General features: G+C 40.6%; 1 protein-coding gene across 1 annotated transcript in view; it reads right to left on the bottom strand.

Moving 5' to 3' along the window:
• Nucleotides 1-431: 431 nt before the first annotated feature.
• Nucleotides 432-16,928, bottom strand: part of LOC124721751 (katanin p60 ATPase-containing subunit A-like 1) — a 203,053-nt gene continuing 186,556 nt past the window's right edge. Inside the window, exons 9-10 of the mRNA XM_047246853.1 lie at nucleotides 3,554-3,680; nucleotides 432-641 (exon numbers count right to left, since the gene is read on the bottom strand). Coding sequence (XP_047102809.1) covers nucleotides 443-641; nucleotides 3,554-3,680 — 326 coding nt within the window. The 3' untranslated portion in view covers nucleotides 432-442. The remainder of the gene's footprint in view (nucleotides 642-3,553; nucleotides 3,681-16,928) is intronic.

The following is a 16,928-nucleotide window of genomic DNA, read 5'->3' on the forward strand; positions in this document are numbered from 1 at the left end:
ATATGCAACAATGAAAAATGATTAAGTTAAAAAATAATGTATGAAAAGGGATAAGGAAAAAATATATTATGCATTCTAAAGCTCCTTGGGCTCATTCTGATACCAGAAAACTGCCCATATAAAGTACATAGGACTAACGCTGACAGCCAAACGCTACAATAAGAATTCTTTCTTCTTAATGAGAATGAGGCAAAACAATTTTCATATCTTTGTTCGATTCTATAGAACACACCACAGTAAATCTTAACAAATAGTCTAGACACAATTAGTAAATATTTTGTTTCAAAAAATGAGCAAATCAGTAATAATGGTTAGTGAGTATGGGAAAGATTAGGATAAGAATACTATACATGGATAATCTTTATTTCAGTCTGAACATGTTAGAAAATTATATCACATGTCATTTTACACTTCATAAAAAATAATCATCACTTCAAGGTCTCTAGCAAGATCCAAATTCTTCCATCCAAACTTCATATTTTGCAATGTCTCCTGCTGATACACTTTCTTTACATCTTGTTAATGCTTCATCAAAATCCTGCACAGTTACTGGTAGATCAACATCTTCTTTCTTGATTTTCTTAATTTCTTCTGGACTCCTGCCACATATTTTATGCCTCATTGCCATAAGGGCAGCATCCCTGAGAAGAGCACACAAAACATGAATAATTACACAAAGGTTTAATTTACTGTTTCAGGATCAAGTGGGGTGGTTTTCTTAGTAACATTTCATGCATTTTATACTGAGCTCTGGAATCTATAACACATTAGAATCCATAACTCAGTACCACAACATAGGTGACCTTCTGCCATTTGTGTTTGAATCCTCAGCATCAATTTGCATCTGAGTCAATACTCAAATGTCTGGTACAACTAAACTGAGCAAGCATTATTTTCTCTGATCTTGCCCGCTTCAAGTTTCTATACCATTCTGACAACAGCAATGATTGTCACTGCAAAGCACAACAGGTAATTAGTACTGGTTCATAAGCATCATGTGTCAGAAATATCAAGTGCTACAGTCTGATGTGACACCAGTTACTGTTTGTTATCACTTATTGTGTTCACTAGAGGCTGTGAGATAGACAGTGATAATTACAACTGTCCAACTGTACCATTTATTGCTATTTCATTGCATGATATACACTGCAATTTTTCACCATTTTAAATCCAATGTTTACTTAACACACAGCTTGTTGAAAAGCTATGATCTCTATCCATTGGCCTGCAATGTCATCTAAGTTGTAACCCATTGAGAATACTTATTATGTGATGAGGAAAAATTCCTTTCACTGTAGATAGAAACTGAAATTGCCAGAGAAATAGTGGAATGTGTTTTTATTTATTTATTCTGATACACATTCCATTTATCCATTATTGTGTGATCACACATGCTTGTGGAATGACTTGAAACTGTTAACTCATTTTGTATGTTTATGTCAATACAGAGTTTAAAATGTAAATTTCAGATATTACCTAAACACAGCCTTTGATTTATAAAATACAGTAACCATCTTTATAACTTACAGGACACAATGTGATTTATAAGATCTAATTAAAGAAGAAAGAGACAATAAAACAGCAAAACACAGGTAGATATGGAAAATGCTCTTACCTGTGTCTGTTAAAGAATTTGTCTAGAGAACAGAAACTTTTTCAAGATGAAATTGCTCCAGCTTACTTTCAAATATTCAGTTACTGCCTTGTAGGGATTTAATATGACTTGGAGGTGAGTTCAAGATTTTTGTGCTAGTGCATTTTACACATTTTTGCACTAGAGAAAATTCTTCAAGTTTTATTGTATGCCACATTTCCTTCTTGTGTTATGACAATGGCAGTACTCATTCATTTATTTCATATTGAGAAGTATTGTGACGCATGAATGGCATGATCAAAAAGAGATTTTGAGAGGTAGTAATTAATATCTCTATTTGCTTCAAAAGATTAGGACATGAAATTTTTAGAGGCAGTCCACACACCACCCTGACAATCTTTCTCTGGATGATAAAGACTTTTTTCAGTATCAGTGAACTGCCGCACAAGATGAGCGACTGGAAGTAACCAAAATAAGCAGATTTTGAGACGTTGATGTCTCAGAGTTGGGAGATTATCCTTTTCAAGATTTGAAGGATGTGATGTTCACAGTTAAACCTGTTATTCATTAGTATGCCTAATTATTTCAAACAATATGCCCACTGTATCTGATGGCTCTCAAGTGCAGTGTTAATTTCTTATGGGCTTTCCTGATTAGAATGGAGGTAAATATAATTGGTTTTGATGAGGTTTATTGTCAGGGAATTTACTGTGAACCAGTTCAGAACATCTGCAAGTAATAATATGGCATTAAACTCTACATCTGTGGATGTTTTATAGTGTATCACAATGCTTGTGGATAAGAAATAGCAGGTGACTGAGGACAGAGTCTTGTAGGGCTCCATAATTTACCATTCCCCATTTGGACTCCAGCCCTCTTACCTACATGTTGATCCCATCTGAAATTATTTTCTCTTGTCTTCATGTAGGTAGGATTTTAGCCTGTGGCTCAATTGTCCTCTGATTCCATACTGGCATCCATAATTCATGCTTCATACTGCGCAGAATTTTTCCTCTTTGAAAGTTAAACAAGGCTGCTTGTTGTCTGTCGGACTTATTAACTCTAATTTGTTATATGATATATGAGAGAATGATGGTTTCATGAAGTAGCTTAAATCATAACAGTGTGCAGTGATTTATTCATATAATGGTCTATTATGTTACAGAGATAAGTGTGACCTGTTGTTATTTATGAAATGAAATTACTGTGTCAACCATTAGCAGTTGGGTCACTGTTACATAAGCTGCCATGCAGCATGACTGACAGTAGTACAGAATATTCAAAGTCTTTCAGTTAATACTATTACTAATATGTTTAACTACTTTATTTAGTATTTTATTAGTGACAGTCTACATTTATAAGCAAGAATATACTGATCATTCATGTAATTTTCTGTGAGTCAACCACTGGCATAAAAACTTGATCATAACAGGGATATTACTAATTGCCTTGTGTAATGCTGAGGTAAACACAGATGGATGCCACTCATAACATGGTATTGTGATCACTGGCCTATTTATTTATGTCTCATGATGTGTGTGTTGTTCAGGTGATCTCCAAGATGCCAGTATGTTCTGGTGCATCATTTAACATAATGAAACAAGAAGCCTGATTTATTAGAGAAGATAACACATTTCTCTTACACTATTTTCTAAGGTGAATCCTGTAATGCTGAATGACATAATATGTATTGGTGTCAATGGATAACTTAGTGCACACACATGGGTGCAGAAAGACATGAGCAATCATGAATCATGAATTGTGTGCTCTCAAGCACTTTTATCTCCCCCAGCACTGTTTCATTTTTCAAGCCATGTCACATCTGTGATATTCACTGGAAAATCATATTTGTCAAGTTGCTTTGGTTATCAGCTTCCCTCATTTAAATGGAAGAAAGATGGTCATAATGTTCTGCCTTATTAGTGTACTTTGATTTTCAACAAATTGTATTTTACTTACCTACATACATTACTTATGTCTGATCCTGTGTAGCCCTTAAGGCTGTCAGCAACTTTGTTAGTATCAAGAGAGGGATCAACATTTACTCCTTCTAGGCATAGTTTCACCAAGGCAGATCTTGTTTCATCTGAAACAACATGAAACATCCTGACATCAGTAATGACAATCTGTGTAAAAAAGGGTCCATTACACAAAGTCTGTGAAAGAGAAATTGGAAAGGAAGAAACTGCCACATACAAATAATATAGGATTTATTCTGTGTAATGAAGGCGAATTAATTCTCATCAGTAACACAGACTGTGTGGATACACCAAACTCTTTACGACATCCACTGTCTCTAAGTCAGCTTACAGAATGTGCTCAAATGACGCAGTGGGTTTAAGATACATAACATAGTCTTCACTTGTCCAGTAGAACAAACTCTGCATATACTCTGTGTAGAGTAATTTGTTTTCAAAATTATTTTATACGCATAACATCCTCAAGATCACTACACAAATCTTGGAAGAGAGCCAACAGCTGGATAATTTACTCCTTCCTGTGCATTGCTAGGTTTGTATAAATGTTAGGAAATGTCATTTTTCACTGATGTATTATATTTATGAAAGATACTGCTGTTTCTGTTTCAACTGCTATTGATTAATGTCAACAAACTTCCTTTCACTGTCATTTCCTGTTGCATTTTTCACTATGAATGTACTATTTTTTGCTCCATTAAAATTTTTCTTTATTGTGGTAATGGAGGATGTCCGTGAAGAACTGTGACACGTGCTCCAACTGCCAGTATTGGTGTGGCGTACACGTGGTATTATTGTACTGAAATACGTGAGCTAGGGGCTTGTGGTTGGTGAAAATTACAAAGGGATGAGCTTCTACTGATAGGCGGAAGAATTTTACTGCCTTGAACAACGCAAGCAACTCACGATCCTTAGCACTCCATGTGTGTTGCCATTCTGAAAGCTTCCATGAGAAGAAACTGAGCATCTGCCAGCTGCTGCCAATGCACTGTTGAAGCACTGCACCTATAGCTGTCTGGCTAGCATTCATGACCACAGCCAGTTGAGCGTCGTGCACCAGGTGAGAGAGCAGTGTCACCTTCGTTTGGAGTTAATAGATCCTCTCTCCATTGCATACTACCAGTTAACAAGGGTCTCTCCCTTCAAGGTAGGAAAAAATGGTTCAAATGGCTCTGAGCACTATGGGACTTAACATCTGTGGTCATCAGTCCCCTAGAACTTAGAACTACTTAAACCTAACTAACCTAAGGACATCACATACATCCATGCCCGAGGTAGGATTTGAACTTGCGACCGTAGCGGTCACGCAGTTCCAGACTGAAGTGCCTAGAACCGCACTGCCACACTGGCCGGCTTCAAGGTAGGACCACGTAGCACCACAGTCAGAGGTTCCAGCAATGTGGTGGCATTAGGCAGATGGCACCGATAAAAATTTATCATGTCAAGATAGTGGCGTAAGCCTTTGTGTGTCTGTGGGCGCGCCTTGTTCAACATCCCCTGCATCTTACCCAGTAGTGGCTCTGAGTAAATGCCCTTGAAACTCAATTTCTGTGACCCCAAACATAATTTTTGAGGGATTAATGACTATGCCGGCTTCGCTCAGCCACTGAAAGATGGTCGTTATGTGGCAGTGATGGCATTCAGATGGCTTTGAATAGATGAGGATATCAGTGAGGTACATAAAATACCACAAATATGCCTCGTAAAATGCCATCCAGTAAATGCTGCTATGTCTGGGCAATATTCTGTAGACCGTATGACAAGTATAAGCTTTCAAAAAGAATGAAGGGCATTATAATTACTGTTTTCTGAATGTCTTCAGGTGCCACAGGGATCTGCATGAACACCTTCGTGCAGTTAATTTTGCTAAGTATAACAGAGCCCACCAAGGCGTGGCTACAATTCTATAGGCGTGGTTTGAGGTATCGGGCTGGCACCGTTTGTGCATTTAAGGTAGGTAGTCTCCTCATGGGCATGGCACGGCCGACTTCCTTCCCCGTCCTTCCCTAATCCGATGAGACCGATGACCTCGCTGTCTGGTCTCCTTCCCCAAAACCAACCAACCAACGAATCTCCTCATGGGCACCAAAAATTATCTTTCTTTGGCACAAATTGCAAGGCAGAGGACCATTGGCTACATGGTGGACGAACAATGCACTGTCACAACACGGCCTCAAACTCAGCCTTTACTACAGCAAGTCACTCGGGTGCAAGTTGATGTGGACAGCATGAGGTTGGTGGTCCACATGTAGTCATAATGTGGTGGACTGCTGAATGTTCAACATGCCTCAGTGCACAAGGCAGACAAGTGCGCTCTGGAAATTTGTCCAGTATATCTGCATATGGTCTGGGGAACTTCACTAGTTTAACACTGAACGAGGCAGCCAGCTGTTACTGTCCCTCTATTTTCAAATTTGTTGTCAAATCAGAGGGGCACTTGTAATGTCAGCTAATATGTTGTTGTGACCAAGGAAATTCGCACCCAGGATTGGTTTGTTGACATCAGCCACAACAAACTTACAAGGAAAGGTGCGACACAGTCCAGGATCCAAATTTCTGTGAGAAGTGCTGTACATTTTTATTGTTGAGTTGTTTGCCACCATAAGAGATTGTCTAGGCCTTCCAGCAAGCTCTTAGCATAAATCAAGGGGAAAGAGACAGATTGGAACCCATGCAGATGAGGTACTTCACGCTGCTAGGCCATTCCATTTTGAGGAGATGCCTGGATATTGCACTGCAGCTGGGTGAACCTAGGCCCATTTACAGCTGGCATTTGGGTGCAAGCAGGGAGGCCGACACTTTGTCGCTTTATAGCTAAAGCAGGAATGATACCAGCAGTGCCCACTCAGCTGATGCTCTAATGTTGTCGGCTTACCACCAGAATGGCTGGTAACACGTTGATGGTGGTGGGAGCCAGATCGGTGGTATTGAAATCTGTGCCACTATGGGGACTGCTGCTCTCTGTTTGTGAGTGTGCCAACTGGTCGACCTGTGTACTGCCACCTTTGCGGCCAGGTCTCGAACTAGGTAGGGCAGGTTGGCATCTGTACTGGTAACTACGGGAGACACATATCACCACAAAGCCAAATTTGCAGGCACGGCGACAGCATTGTAGGCTGCCACGGCGGTGGTATTGGGTGTTGTTGCCGGTGCGTCACACACCCTATCAGCCAAGTCCATGACAGTGTCCAGCTGCATTTCTGTTTGTGCAGCAATGGCTGCTTGCACTTGTGCTGGAAGGCTGCGCATCCAGACAGCACGCAATAGCAAGTCTAGGACCATGTCGGACTGTGCGAGGCTCTGAAAATGGCGCAGGAACTGCGAAGGCCTCCTGTCATTGCACATTGAAATAAGCAGTTCTCATAATATGCAAAGATCAGCACATTCCTCAAACTGGGGAACTATCAAGAATGGGGTTCCACAAGGGTCAGTCTTGGGTCTGTTGTTGTTCTTAATATATATTAATAACTTGCCATTCTGTATTCATGAAGAGGCAAAGTTAGTTCTCTTTGCTGATGATACAAGTATAGTAATCACACCTGACAAACAAGAATTAACTGATGAAATTGTGAATAATGTCTTTCAGAAAATTACTAAGTGGTTCCCTGTAAACGGACTCTCACTGAATTTTGATAAGCCACAGTAGATACACTTCCGTACAGTAAATGGTATGACGCCATTAATAAATATAGACCTTAATCAGAAGCATATAGCTAAGGTAGAATATTGAAAATTTTTAGGTGTGTCCATTGATGTGAGATTAAATTGGAAGAAACACATTGATGATCTGCTGAAACGTTTGAGTTCAGCTACTTATGCAATAAGGGTCATTACAAATTTTGGTGATAAACATCTTAGTAAATTAGCTTACTACGCCTATTTTCACTCATTGCTTGCATATGGCATCATATTTTGGGGTAATTCATCACTGAGGAATAAAATATTTATTGCACAAAAGCGTGTAGTCAGAATAACAGCTGGAGTCCACCAAAGATCATCCTGCAGACATTTCTTTAAGGATCTAGAGATATTCACAGTAGCTTCTCAGTATATATACTCTCTTATGAAATTTGTTATTAACAACCAAACCCAATTGAAAAGTAATAGTAGTGTGCATAACTGCAATACTAGGAGATAGGATGATTTTCATTATTCAATATTAAATTTAATTTTGGCACAGAAAGGGGTGAATTATACTGCCACTAAAGTCTTTGGTCACTTACCAAATAGTATCAAAAGTCTGACAGATAACCAACAAGTATTTAAGAAGAAATTAAAAGAATTTCTGAATGTCAACTCCTTCTACTCCATAGAGGAATTTTTAGATATAAATTAAGAAAAAAAAGAAAAAAACCAAACAAAAAAATTATTAAAAAAATTAAAAAAAACAAAAAATAAAAAAGTTGTTATATTAACTTAATTATGTTGTTAAATTAACTTAATTATGTCATGTATTGGAAAATTTGACTCGTTCCACATCATTACGAAATATCGTATTCATGATCCAAGGAACTAGTATTAATCTAATCTAATCTAATCTCTCCTGTTGTCGCAGCAAATGATTCACCTGTTGTTCCCGCAGTGATGCAATTCACCTCTGTTAGTCACTTATATGAAGACTATGGCGGCGTGGTGGTGATATCCCACACTTTGGCTGCATAGTCTTGATCTAGCTGGCTCATGACATGTCCAAATTTGGCGAGGTCACAGGTGATGTGGCTCATGAAAACTGCCTCCACTTGGCTGAACCACATGATTGGGCCACGGGGCCAAATGGAGGGCAGCCTAACCAAAACACACATCCTGTGCTTTCTGCCACTCCCGTAAACTTGTTCTCCAGTCTCTGGTTGCGCACTGGCAGCCCAAGTATTGTCTGTTGTACACTGTCTATTGTCTTTTGCAGTTCTTCCAAAGCTGTCACCTTGCTTTAGCGCCTAGTTCACGAAGTTTTGTTCGTGAACTCACTCTTCATACGCGAGGACGAAAGCGTTAGATCACTTGTGGTTCTGCATCACTCACACTGATGAAAATTCATCACCGCGTATTTAGCGTAGCGATCGTGTTGGGGTCACCAGTGAAGCGGGAACGTGTGGGTATCGCCGCTTACATATCAGTTGTAGAGTGATCCGACTTTACTGACACCCACGCACTTTGTTCGACGGTGTGGTAACAGGAAATTGATAAGTACACTTTCCGAAAATTATTTTGCCAAATGAGTAAATGAACAAGTGACAAAAATGAAATTGATTCGCAATGTCCATTAACCGTCGATCGCGATAATTGTCTTTGCATAACAGTTCCGCTCGAACACCGACCCCAGACGGTGTACCCTCCTCGGTGACGAGCGTGTCGTCTGGTTGTGTGAGGGCAGGAGAACAGTGGAAGCATGTCCGGAACAAAACTAATCTTTTTCTCGTGATCGTGGGGGTGCTGTGTGTTTCGCAGACATGATGAAGCAAAGGGAGAGTGAAAAACAAAGATCCGTATGAGTCTGTGGGGAGCTCGCGTTAAGCTCGGCCCTCCTGATCCGCGGACTGAAATTACAGAATCTCGAAATTCGCGTCTGTACTATACGACAGCTCAGTTCGCACTGCCGTTGCTTCTTCTGCTGACTCGCATGTGTGCCTGCCACGTGGGACCGTCGTGACAGCTCTGGTCCTTTCACGCATTTTTGCGGCACCGCTTCCACAGACGCAACTGGAGCGATATTAGTTTGTTTTATTCACAGTGCATAGTTTAATTTTTGTTCCCACGTATTTCTTCGAAAAAGTGAATTGTACCTTTGTATTTTACTTTCTAGACTAGTGTTTACTATCTTAAGGTTTTTTGTATAAGTCTTAGTGCATTATCTTTGTGGGAGCCAACATTCTAGTGCAGTTTTGCCCCGTCATAAGCACTACAGTTATGTGATTCAATTTGGATCTCGTGAACACTGGAGACAGTTCTCGCATAGTCAGTGTCTGGTAGTCTCAGCAGAGCGATGTGTGTGTAGTGGGAGGGGGGGGGGGGGGTTGAAATTAACATTAGGGGGACTTCCGGTAACATGACCTCGATTCTCTGCCATGACATTTGGAGCACTGCAAAATTATCAGTACATCATCTCGCTTTCTTATCGAGTGATTTAATGTCTTCCGTATTTGATTTCGTTTCGCAGTAAACAGAAGTGGGTTTCATCGCATTGTGTTCCTGATATATGACTTCCTGTGTGTATTGCACTCTTTGAACTGCACTGTGAATAAGCTGATTGTATTCTGCTCGATTTTTGCTTGCATCTGTATTGATTGTTGGAGTAAATAATTCCATATTTGTTTTCGTTTCATATAAAACAGAAATTGGTTTTGCTGCATAGTGTTCTGTTGACATTTGTTCCTGCCTACGAATACGAATGTGAACTGCCCAGTTTAAGTGCATTTTAAGTATATTTCTCATATCCTACTTTATTTTAGTTCACATCCATTCTTCAACTTTCTCCCATTTCACCCAGTGACTTACTAATATTTTTCCCACAGTTGACCATACATTTACTATTTAAATTTACGAAAATCATCATATGTTGTCTTACACACTTTCCTCAAAGTTATATATTTTTTGATTACAGTTCTTTATAAATCTATCCTCACTATTTATTGAATTGTTGAGGAATGAAGATAATACTGTTTTAGAAGTTTTTGTTGGTGTGATATACCCGAAAAATGCAGGCATGTTCAACGCCACTAGAGTTTCTCACATTCATATCGTGTATCACTTTTCTTCTTCCTTGCTTTACACACTGCACAACTTCTGGGGGGTGTTTTCTTGATGGGATTGGGGAGAATAAACCAAACAAAACCTGAAAGTGTTTGCTTAAAACTCGTAAAATATCGAAAGAAATCGTGTGTGGTACTCACCACCAAACAGACCGATTTCTAAACTTTCCAATGGTATATTACGTTCATGCCATCTAGTAACAGCGAAGAAGAAACACTAAGGAGGCGCTATAGCTGCTCGGTCCGTCTCACAGCTAGCAATGTAATGACGGACTTGAAACCTGTGGCTGGCTGTGAGACAGCTGTATAAGCTGTATAATCCAATGGGTTTATGGGGACCTCCATTTAGCAGCTTTTGACAGTAATGTTATTCAACTTTATTACATCTTTTCACGCAATGTGTATGTATTTCTGCATTGAACTGTGTTGCTTCTTGCCACTGACCAGGAAAGTACTTGGGCTCGAACAAACACAAATACACCAAAATCGTGTGAGAAATAATGTAAAGGTCTCTTATTGCACTAGTGATACTCCCGCATCTGCAAAACTCTGCAGTCGTCCGTTAGAGGCACTGCGTATGCCATGCCGCATTGCACTCTGACCTGCCGGTACGCCAGTCGGGACCACTAGGGACGGTGCAGCGTGCCTCTGAAGTTGCGTTTTGTGACATTATTTGTGTATTGAAGCGTCAGATGGGTCGGCGATTGATAATCAATCCTGCTAATGTATTGCGATTGGTTGAGAAGAAGTTACGAAGAACCCTTCTTCGCGAAGATGATATTGGTGTAGAAGACGAATCATTCGCATGTTTTCTGGTGTCTATTATAGCGCAGAAATATGAGCATAAGTTAGAAACAGATACTGTTGTTACACTAACACATAATGATGATGATAGGGATGATAATGACGAACAACTCATTGCAAACGGTAGTGCTACGGCAAGTGCGGGAAGAGGCGATGGAAGCAGTGACAGTGAATACCAACCGTCTCCTAAGAAGAAGGTTAAAGTTGCAAGTATCATCACGGCGTTTGATGACAACACACTCGAGAACATGTACGATGATTATTACGTAAGAGGTTTCGACACATACGACAAGCTTCTGAAAAGATATCCTAAACTGAAGTCTAAAAGCAATATTAAAAACATACTGGATTACGTGGCAAAGAAAAGAGAAGGAAATACAGTTTTCAAAGGAAATCGTACACTGCTGTTCAAGACCATCAAGGAGCGTGTAATGGCGAAATTCGATGAAGCGCGAGAATGCGGTTCCACCGTTCATTATTGGCATTTACAACATTGGGCATTGGACGTAGCCAGAAATCTCGGGTGTACAAACTTTACAGCTTCACTAGGATTTATTACTAATTTGAAGAAGGAGTATAGGATAACATCACGCCGTATCACTATGCTCCAAGCACAAAAAGATAAGGATGACGAAGAAGAGCTGATTGAAAGAGCTCAAACGTTTGTTGCTGACGTCAATGAGCATGTCACGAGAGAAAACATCGATATTAGTTCTGTATGGAACTGTGATCAGTCAGTTCAACTATGAACTTTCTTGTGACAGAACACTATCCACGAAAGGGGAGAGAAACACTGTCGCGGTGTTGCAATCAGTTAACTGTGCAACACATACACAGCTGGCCACCGTAAATGCAACACCAAGAAAGACAAGAGGTAGCACAACAAAATTTATTTTGTAGATAACATGTTGACCAAGTATCAAATGATTACGTTTACAGACGTCTGTGACATGTGGTTCCTGCCAGAATCAGTAGCCAGAGTAGCCGCCATTGTTGGAGATCACCGCTGCCACACGTCTCGGCATTGAGTCAAAGAGACGTTGGATGTGTTCCTGGGGTACAGCAGCCCAAGCAGCTTCCACACGTTGCCAAAGATCATCTGGTGTGGCAGCTAGGGATGTAATCTGGGTCACTCGTTGAGCAACCATGGACCACATGTTTTCTATCGGCGAAAGATCCGGAGAGCGAGCCGGCCAGGGAAGCACTTCAATCTGGTTATTGACGAAGAACCTTTGGACAATGCGTGCCACGTGTGGTCGCGCATTATCCTGTTGAAATACGGCTGTGGCCGAGCCCTGAAGGTAAGGAAGGACAACTGGCTCCAGCACCTCGGATATGTAGCGCCGACTATTTAAAGTACCGGCAATGCGTACTAGAGGCGTGCGAGAGTAATATCCAATACCGCCCCATACCATAATACCCGGTGCAAGACCAGTGTGGCGGTGCATAATGCAGCTGTCCAGCATCCTCTCTCCACGGTGTCTCCACACTGGAATTCGACCATCGTGGTGCTGCAGACAGAAGCGTGCCTCGTCAGTAAAGACAACGTCATTCCATTCTGCCGTCCACATCACACCATTGGCGACGGAGACGTCTGTGGTTCTGCGTCAATGGTAGACGAAGCAATGGACGTCTTGCGGACAGACCACTCTGCTGTAAACGGCGTCGAATGGTACACGCAGACACTGGATGATGCGTTACAGACGCAATGTGCTGTACTATGGTTCGGGATGTCACTGAGCTATCCGTCACTGCCATGCGCACAGTTTGCCTATCAGCACGTGCAGTGGTGCACCGAGGTGAATGCGATCGACCACGTTGGTCCGTCGTACCCTCCTGCACCCAACGGTCACATATCCGCATTACAGTTGTTTGGTTTCGTCCAACATGACTAGTGATTTCTCTGTATGATAATCCACAATCTCGGTAAGCCACTATCCTTCATCTGTCGAACTCGGATACTTGATCAAACGATGTTCGCTGTTGTCTACGAGGCATAACTGATCGTCTTGTGAAACAACCACAAGGTAAACACACGTGCCGAACGTACACTCGTCGAAATCGCCAAGCCTTAAATGGCGCTATGAGGTGGCGCCACAGGCGCGCGCGATGTGTGTCTGCGCTGAAATTCTAATCAGTTGCATATCTCATCACTGCAAACCCACGGTGTAAATTTCACTTGATTTGGATGCTTCCTTCAGGGTGTTGCATTTACGGTGGCCAGCAGTGTAGTTACACGAGCGATGTTGCTATATCAATGGACGATTCCACGAATCCAGTGGAAAGTTTGGACCCCGCGTGTCAAGGGAAATAGAAACGCGGTGCCCTCCAAATGTCGTCGTCGATGCAAGTGTGACTGGGAAGATGACGAAACAACATCTGAAGACGTTTTTTCTGTCAGTTTTGAATCCACATTTGTCGAGAAAGTCATTAGTACTTTGTGACTCCTGGTCTGGACATAAGGATGAACGAGTACTACTGGAAGCATCTGGTGGAAAACATGTAGATTTAAAAATCATTCCGCCTAAAACTACAAAATATGCACAACCTCTGGATGTGTATTTCTTCAGGCAATATAAAATATATGCCAAGAGAATGAAAAAGACTTCATTAAACTACGCTCCAGTAATATGCAGCCGAAATTGCACGACAGGTTATCATGAATATGCATTCTGTCATTTACAATCAGTTATCTGCGGGAGTGTACAAACCAATGTTTCGTTACGCGTGGCAGAACGCTGGCTACGATATTGGTGAATCATCCAACAACTTCAAAAGTGTCATTGACGTGGCATTCAACACTGATATAGAATGTGCAAATACGCCATGCGATCAACTTGCATTTCTTCACTGTGCGTTTTGCAGTCATTCGTATTGCTCGGAGCATTTTAATGACATTCCGCATTTACATTTATAGTTAAGATTGCTGCATTGCGTATGGCGTCTACAATTACATCTACAGTGATATCTAGAGCATGACTGCAGAGTTTTGCAGAAAAACGACACCCACCAGCACATTCAGAGGAACATAATGGTCCTGTAACCAAATGTTCATACAGATCTGTTTGTTCGAGCCCAAGTACTTTACTGGTTAGTATGTTTTGTAATATTAGTGACAGAGTTCTTAGTTATTGTGCCATATATTATAACTAGAAAAATTATTCTACGTCGAAGTACATATTTGTACATCGGATTGTGTGCTATAGTTTGAAAACACTTTCACTGAACTGAATACTACTGCATCTAGCAAATGGCAAGAAGCAACACTTTACAAAGCAGAAATACATACTTACTTCATGACCAGATGTAATAAAGCTGACTACCAATTATGTCAAAAGCTGGTAACATGGAGTATTCCATTAAATGTGAGAAAGTATAAAAATGGATGCAATCTAAAGTAAAGCAGAATACTAGCAACAAACTTGTAATACCTTTAAACTGAGCAGTGCACACACAGATTAGTAAGCACGAACAAATTTACATGAGTACATACTACACTATCCAATGAAACAGTTTCTATTTTAGTCCTACATGAAACAAAAATAAACATGAAATCAAATACTCCACATAATATTATGGATGCATGCAAAAATAAAGAAGAATATGAGCACATATTCACAATGCAATTCAAAGAGTGAAATATACACAAGAAGTATAATCAGGAACACAGTGTGATGAAATCATCCTCTCTGTATTGTCATGTCAGATGATTTTTTTTAGATTTTGCCATATGCTAAGGTACAATCATTAACACGTGTAATGTATCACGAAGCAAATACCGTCCGCACTGGCGGAATGTTACGTGATACCACGTTCTTATACGTTTGTGACTATTACAGCGCCATCTATCACACAGCGAAAAAAGTGGTCCAACTAAAATATTCATATTTCTTTATGTACTACACGAATACGTAATAAACATGGGGGTTCCTATTAAAAAAAAAAAAACGCCGTTGATATCCGTTTGACCTATGGCAGCGCCATCTAGCGGGCCAACCATAGCGCCATCTGGTTTCCGCCTTCAAGCTAGACAAGTTTCGTTCTTTGTAGTTTTTTCGTTTGACGCTTATTTCGTGAGATATTTGGCCCGATCACGATCAATGGACCACCCTGTATATTAAAGGTTCTTTTTTTACCTTAGTATTACTTAGCATCTGGAGCTTCTATTTTTCAGCGCTGAATTGAATGTTTGGCTTTTCTGGGAGCCTGCAATTGAATGTCCAAAGTTTCTACAAGTGCGACATGCCTCTTGGGAAATTTCTTGATATTAAGTTTCTCTGTACCTCTCCAGAGTTCTTATTACACCGTCTACCATCTCATAGCAAAAGTTAAGGTCTAATGCAACAGCCTAAAGTTGGCGTGAAAGCGAAACAGTAATCTCAAATACAGGGGTTGTTACCGTCAAAGGTAAGCCATCGTCGAATAGAAACCAGAAGACTTGCACTTTCCGATTGCGGAGAAGGTCCGTCAATTACTTAAAAAAAAGAAAGCTGTACACTATAGTGAAAGAGCTCTTTGAATTGGAGTGCATCAGACTTTGAAGCCAGCGTGTATCATTAAGATTTTGAAACTATTTTTGCCTTCGGATGATTTCAAGGACAGTTCGCTCGATAAGCTCCAACCCTTTTGCTGACTCACTCACTTACAAAACTGGTAATACTACTTACATCTTTCATCATACTGCGAACACTAGGCAAGCTGCTGGCCTCCACGGTAGCTAGGTTTAGTTTATGTTATGCAGAATGCATAAAAGTCGTTAGAAGCAGTAGTTACTTTAATCGAAATTGTACACCACTTAACTTTCAAGACATGTTGGCATCTCCGTCATAACCTTCACATCTCAAATTGTGAACTTGAACGATTTGATCGCTTAATGCAGCACCAGTCAAGTCAATTGCAGACAGGAAGCTTATGAAATCTCCATGCACTGTGCTGTTAGTACATCGAAATACCTGATACATACACTAAATTGTCCTGCACCACTGGTATCCTATTTCGTCGCCAAGGGTAGCATAATATTTCGCTTCGTCGACTTTGGTTCAAATGGCTCTGAGCACTATGGGACTCAACTGCTGAGGTTATTAGTCCCCTAGAACTTAGAACTAGTTAAACCTAAGTAACCTAAGGACACCACAAACATCCATGCCCGAGGCAGGATTCGAACCTGCGACCGTAGCGGTCTTGCGGTTCCAGACTGCAGCGCCTTTAACCGCACGTCCACTTCTGCCGGCTTCGTCGACTTTGTTGAGTACCTTTCTTATTATGACAGAATGGTAACAATCAATCATCTAATTATGAGCTTTTTTGCTCAGATATGTAGCATTTTGCAGCGCTGTCTCTAATTTTTTTTGGAGAGATGAATCAACTGAGTCAACGCGAAATTTTAAAACGGCTTGAAATTTTCCTTGGCCGATTTCATCACTTCATCTCGGCGGCCTCTTAACGGTATATTTTGTCGATAACATAGTATAATAGTATTTACTATAGGAACCCGCCACACTCTCTTTGATTTAATCATTTTCAGTTTCTTTCCGTTTCGATTAAAATATTGGCAGCCTTTTCAGGGTTTTCATATGAACTTTTGAAATGTGTACCAGACAAAGAAACGACGCACCAAGTAGGAGTTATGTAAATTGCTCACAAATTGGTATTCATCAATGTATCGAAGGAAAATGCAAAACTGTAAACTTTGACTGCCGGTGGATGAATGTGTGACACTGCAGCACAGTTTTACTGCGCAGCTGGCAAGGAGAATAAACACGGGACACGTCAATACTAGGACATAAAATCTTTGCGAGTTTCATTCTG

The sequence above is a fragment of the Schistocerca piceifrons genome, chromosome X, assembly GCF_021461385.2.
Source record: "Schistocerca piceifrons isolate TAMUIC-IGC-003096 chromosome X, iqSchPice1.1, whole genome shotgun sequence".
Classification (NCBI taxonomy): domain Eukaryota; kingdom Metazoa; phylum Arthropoda; class Insecta; order Orthoptera; family Acrididae; genus Schistocerca; species Schistocerca piceifrons.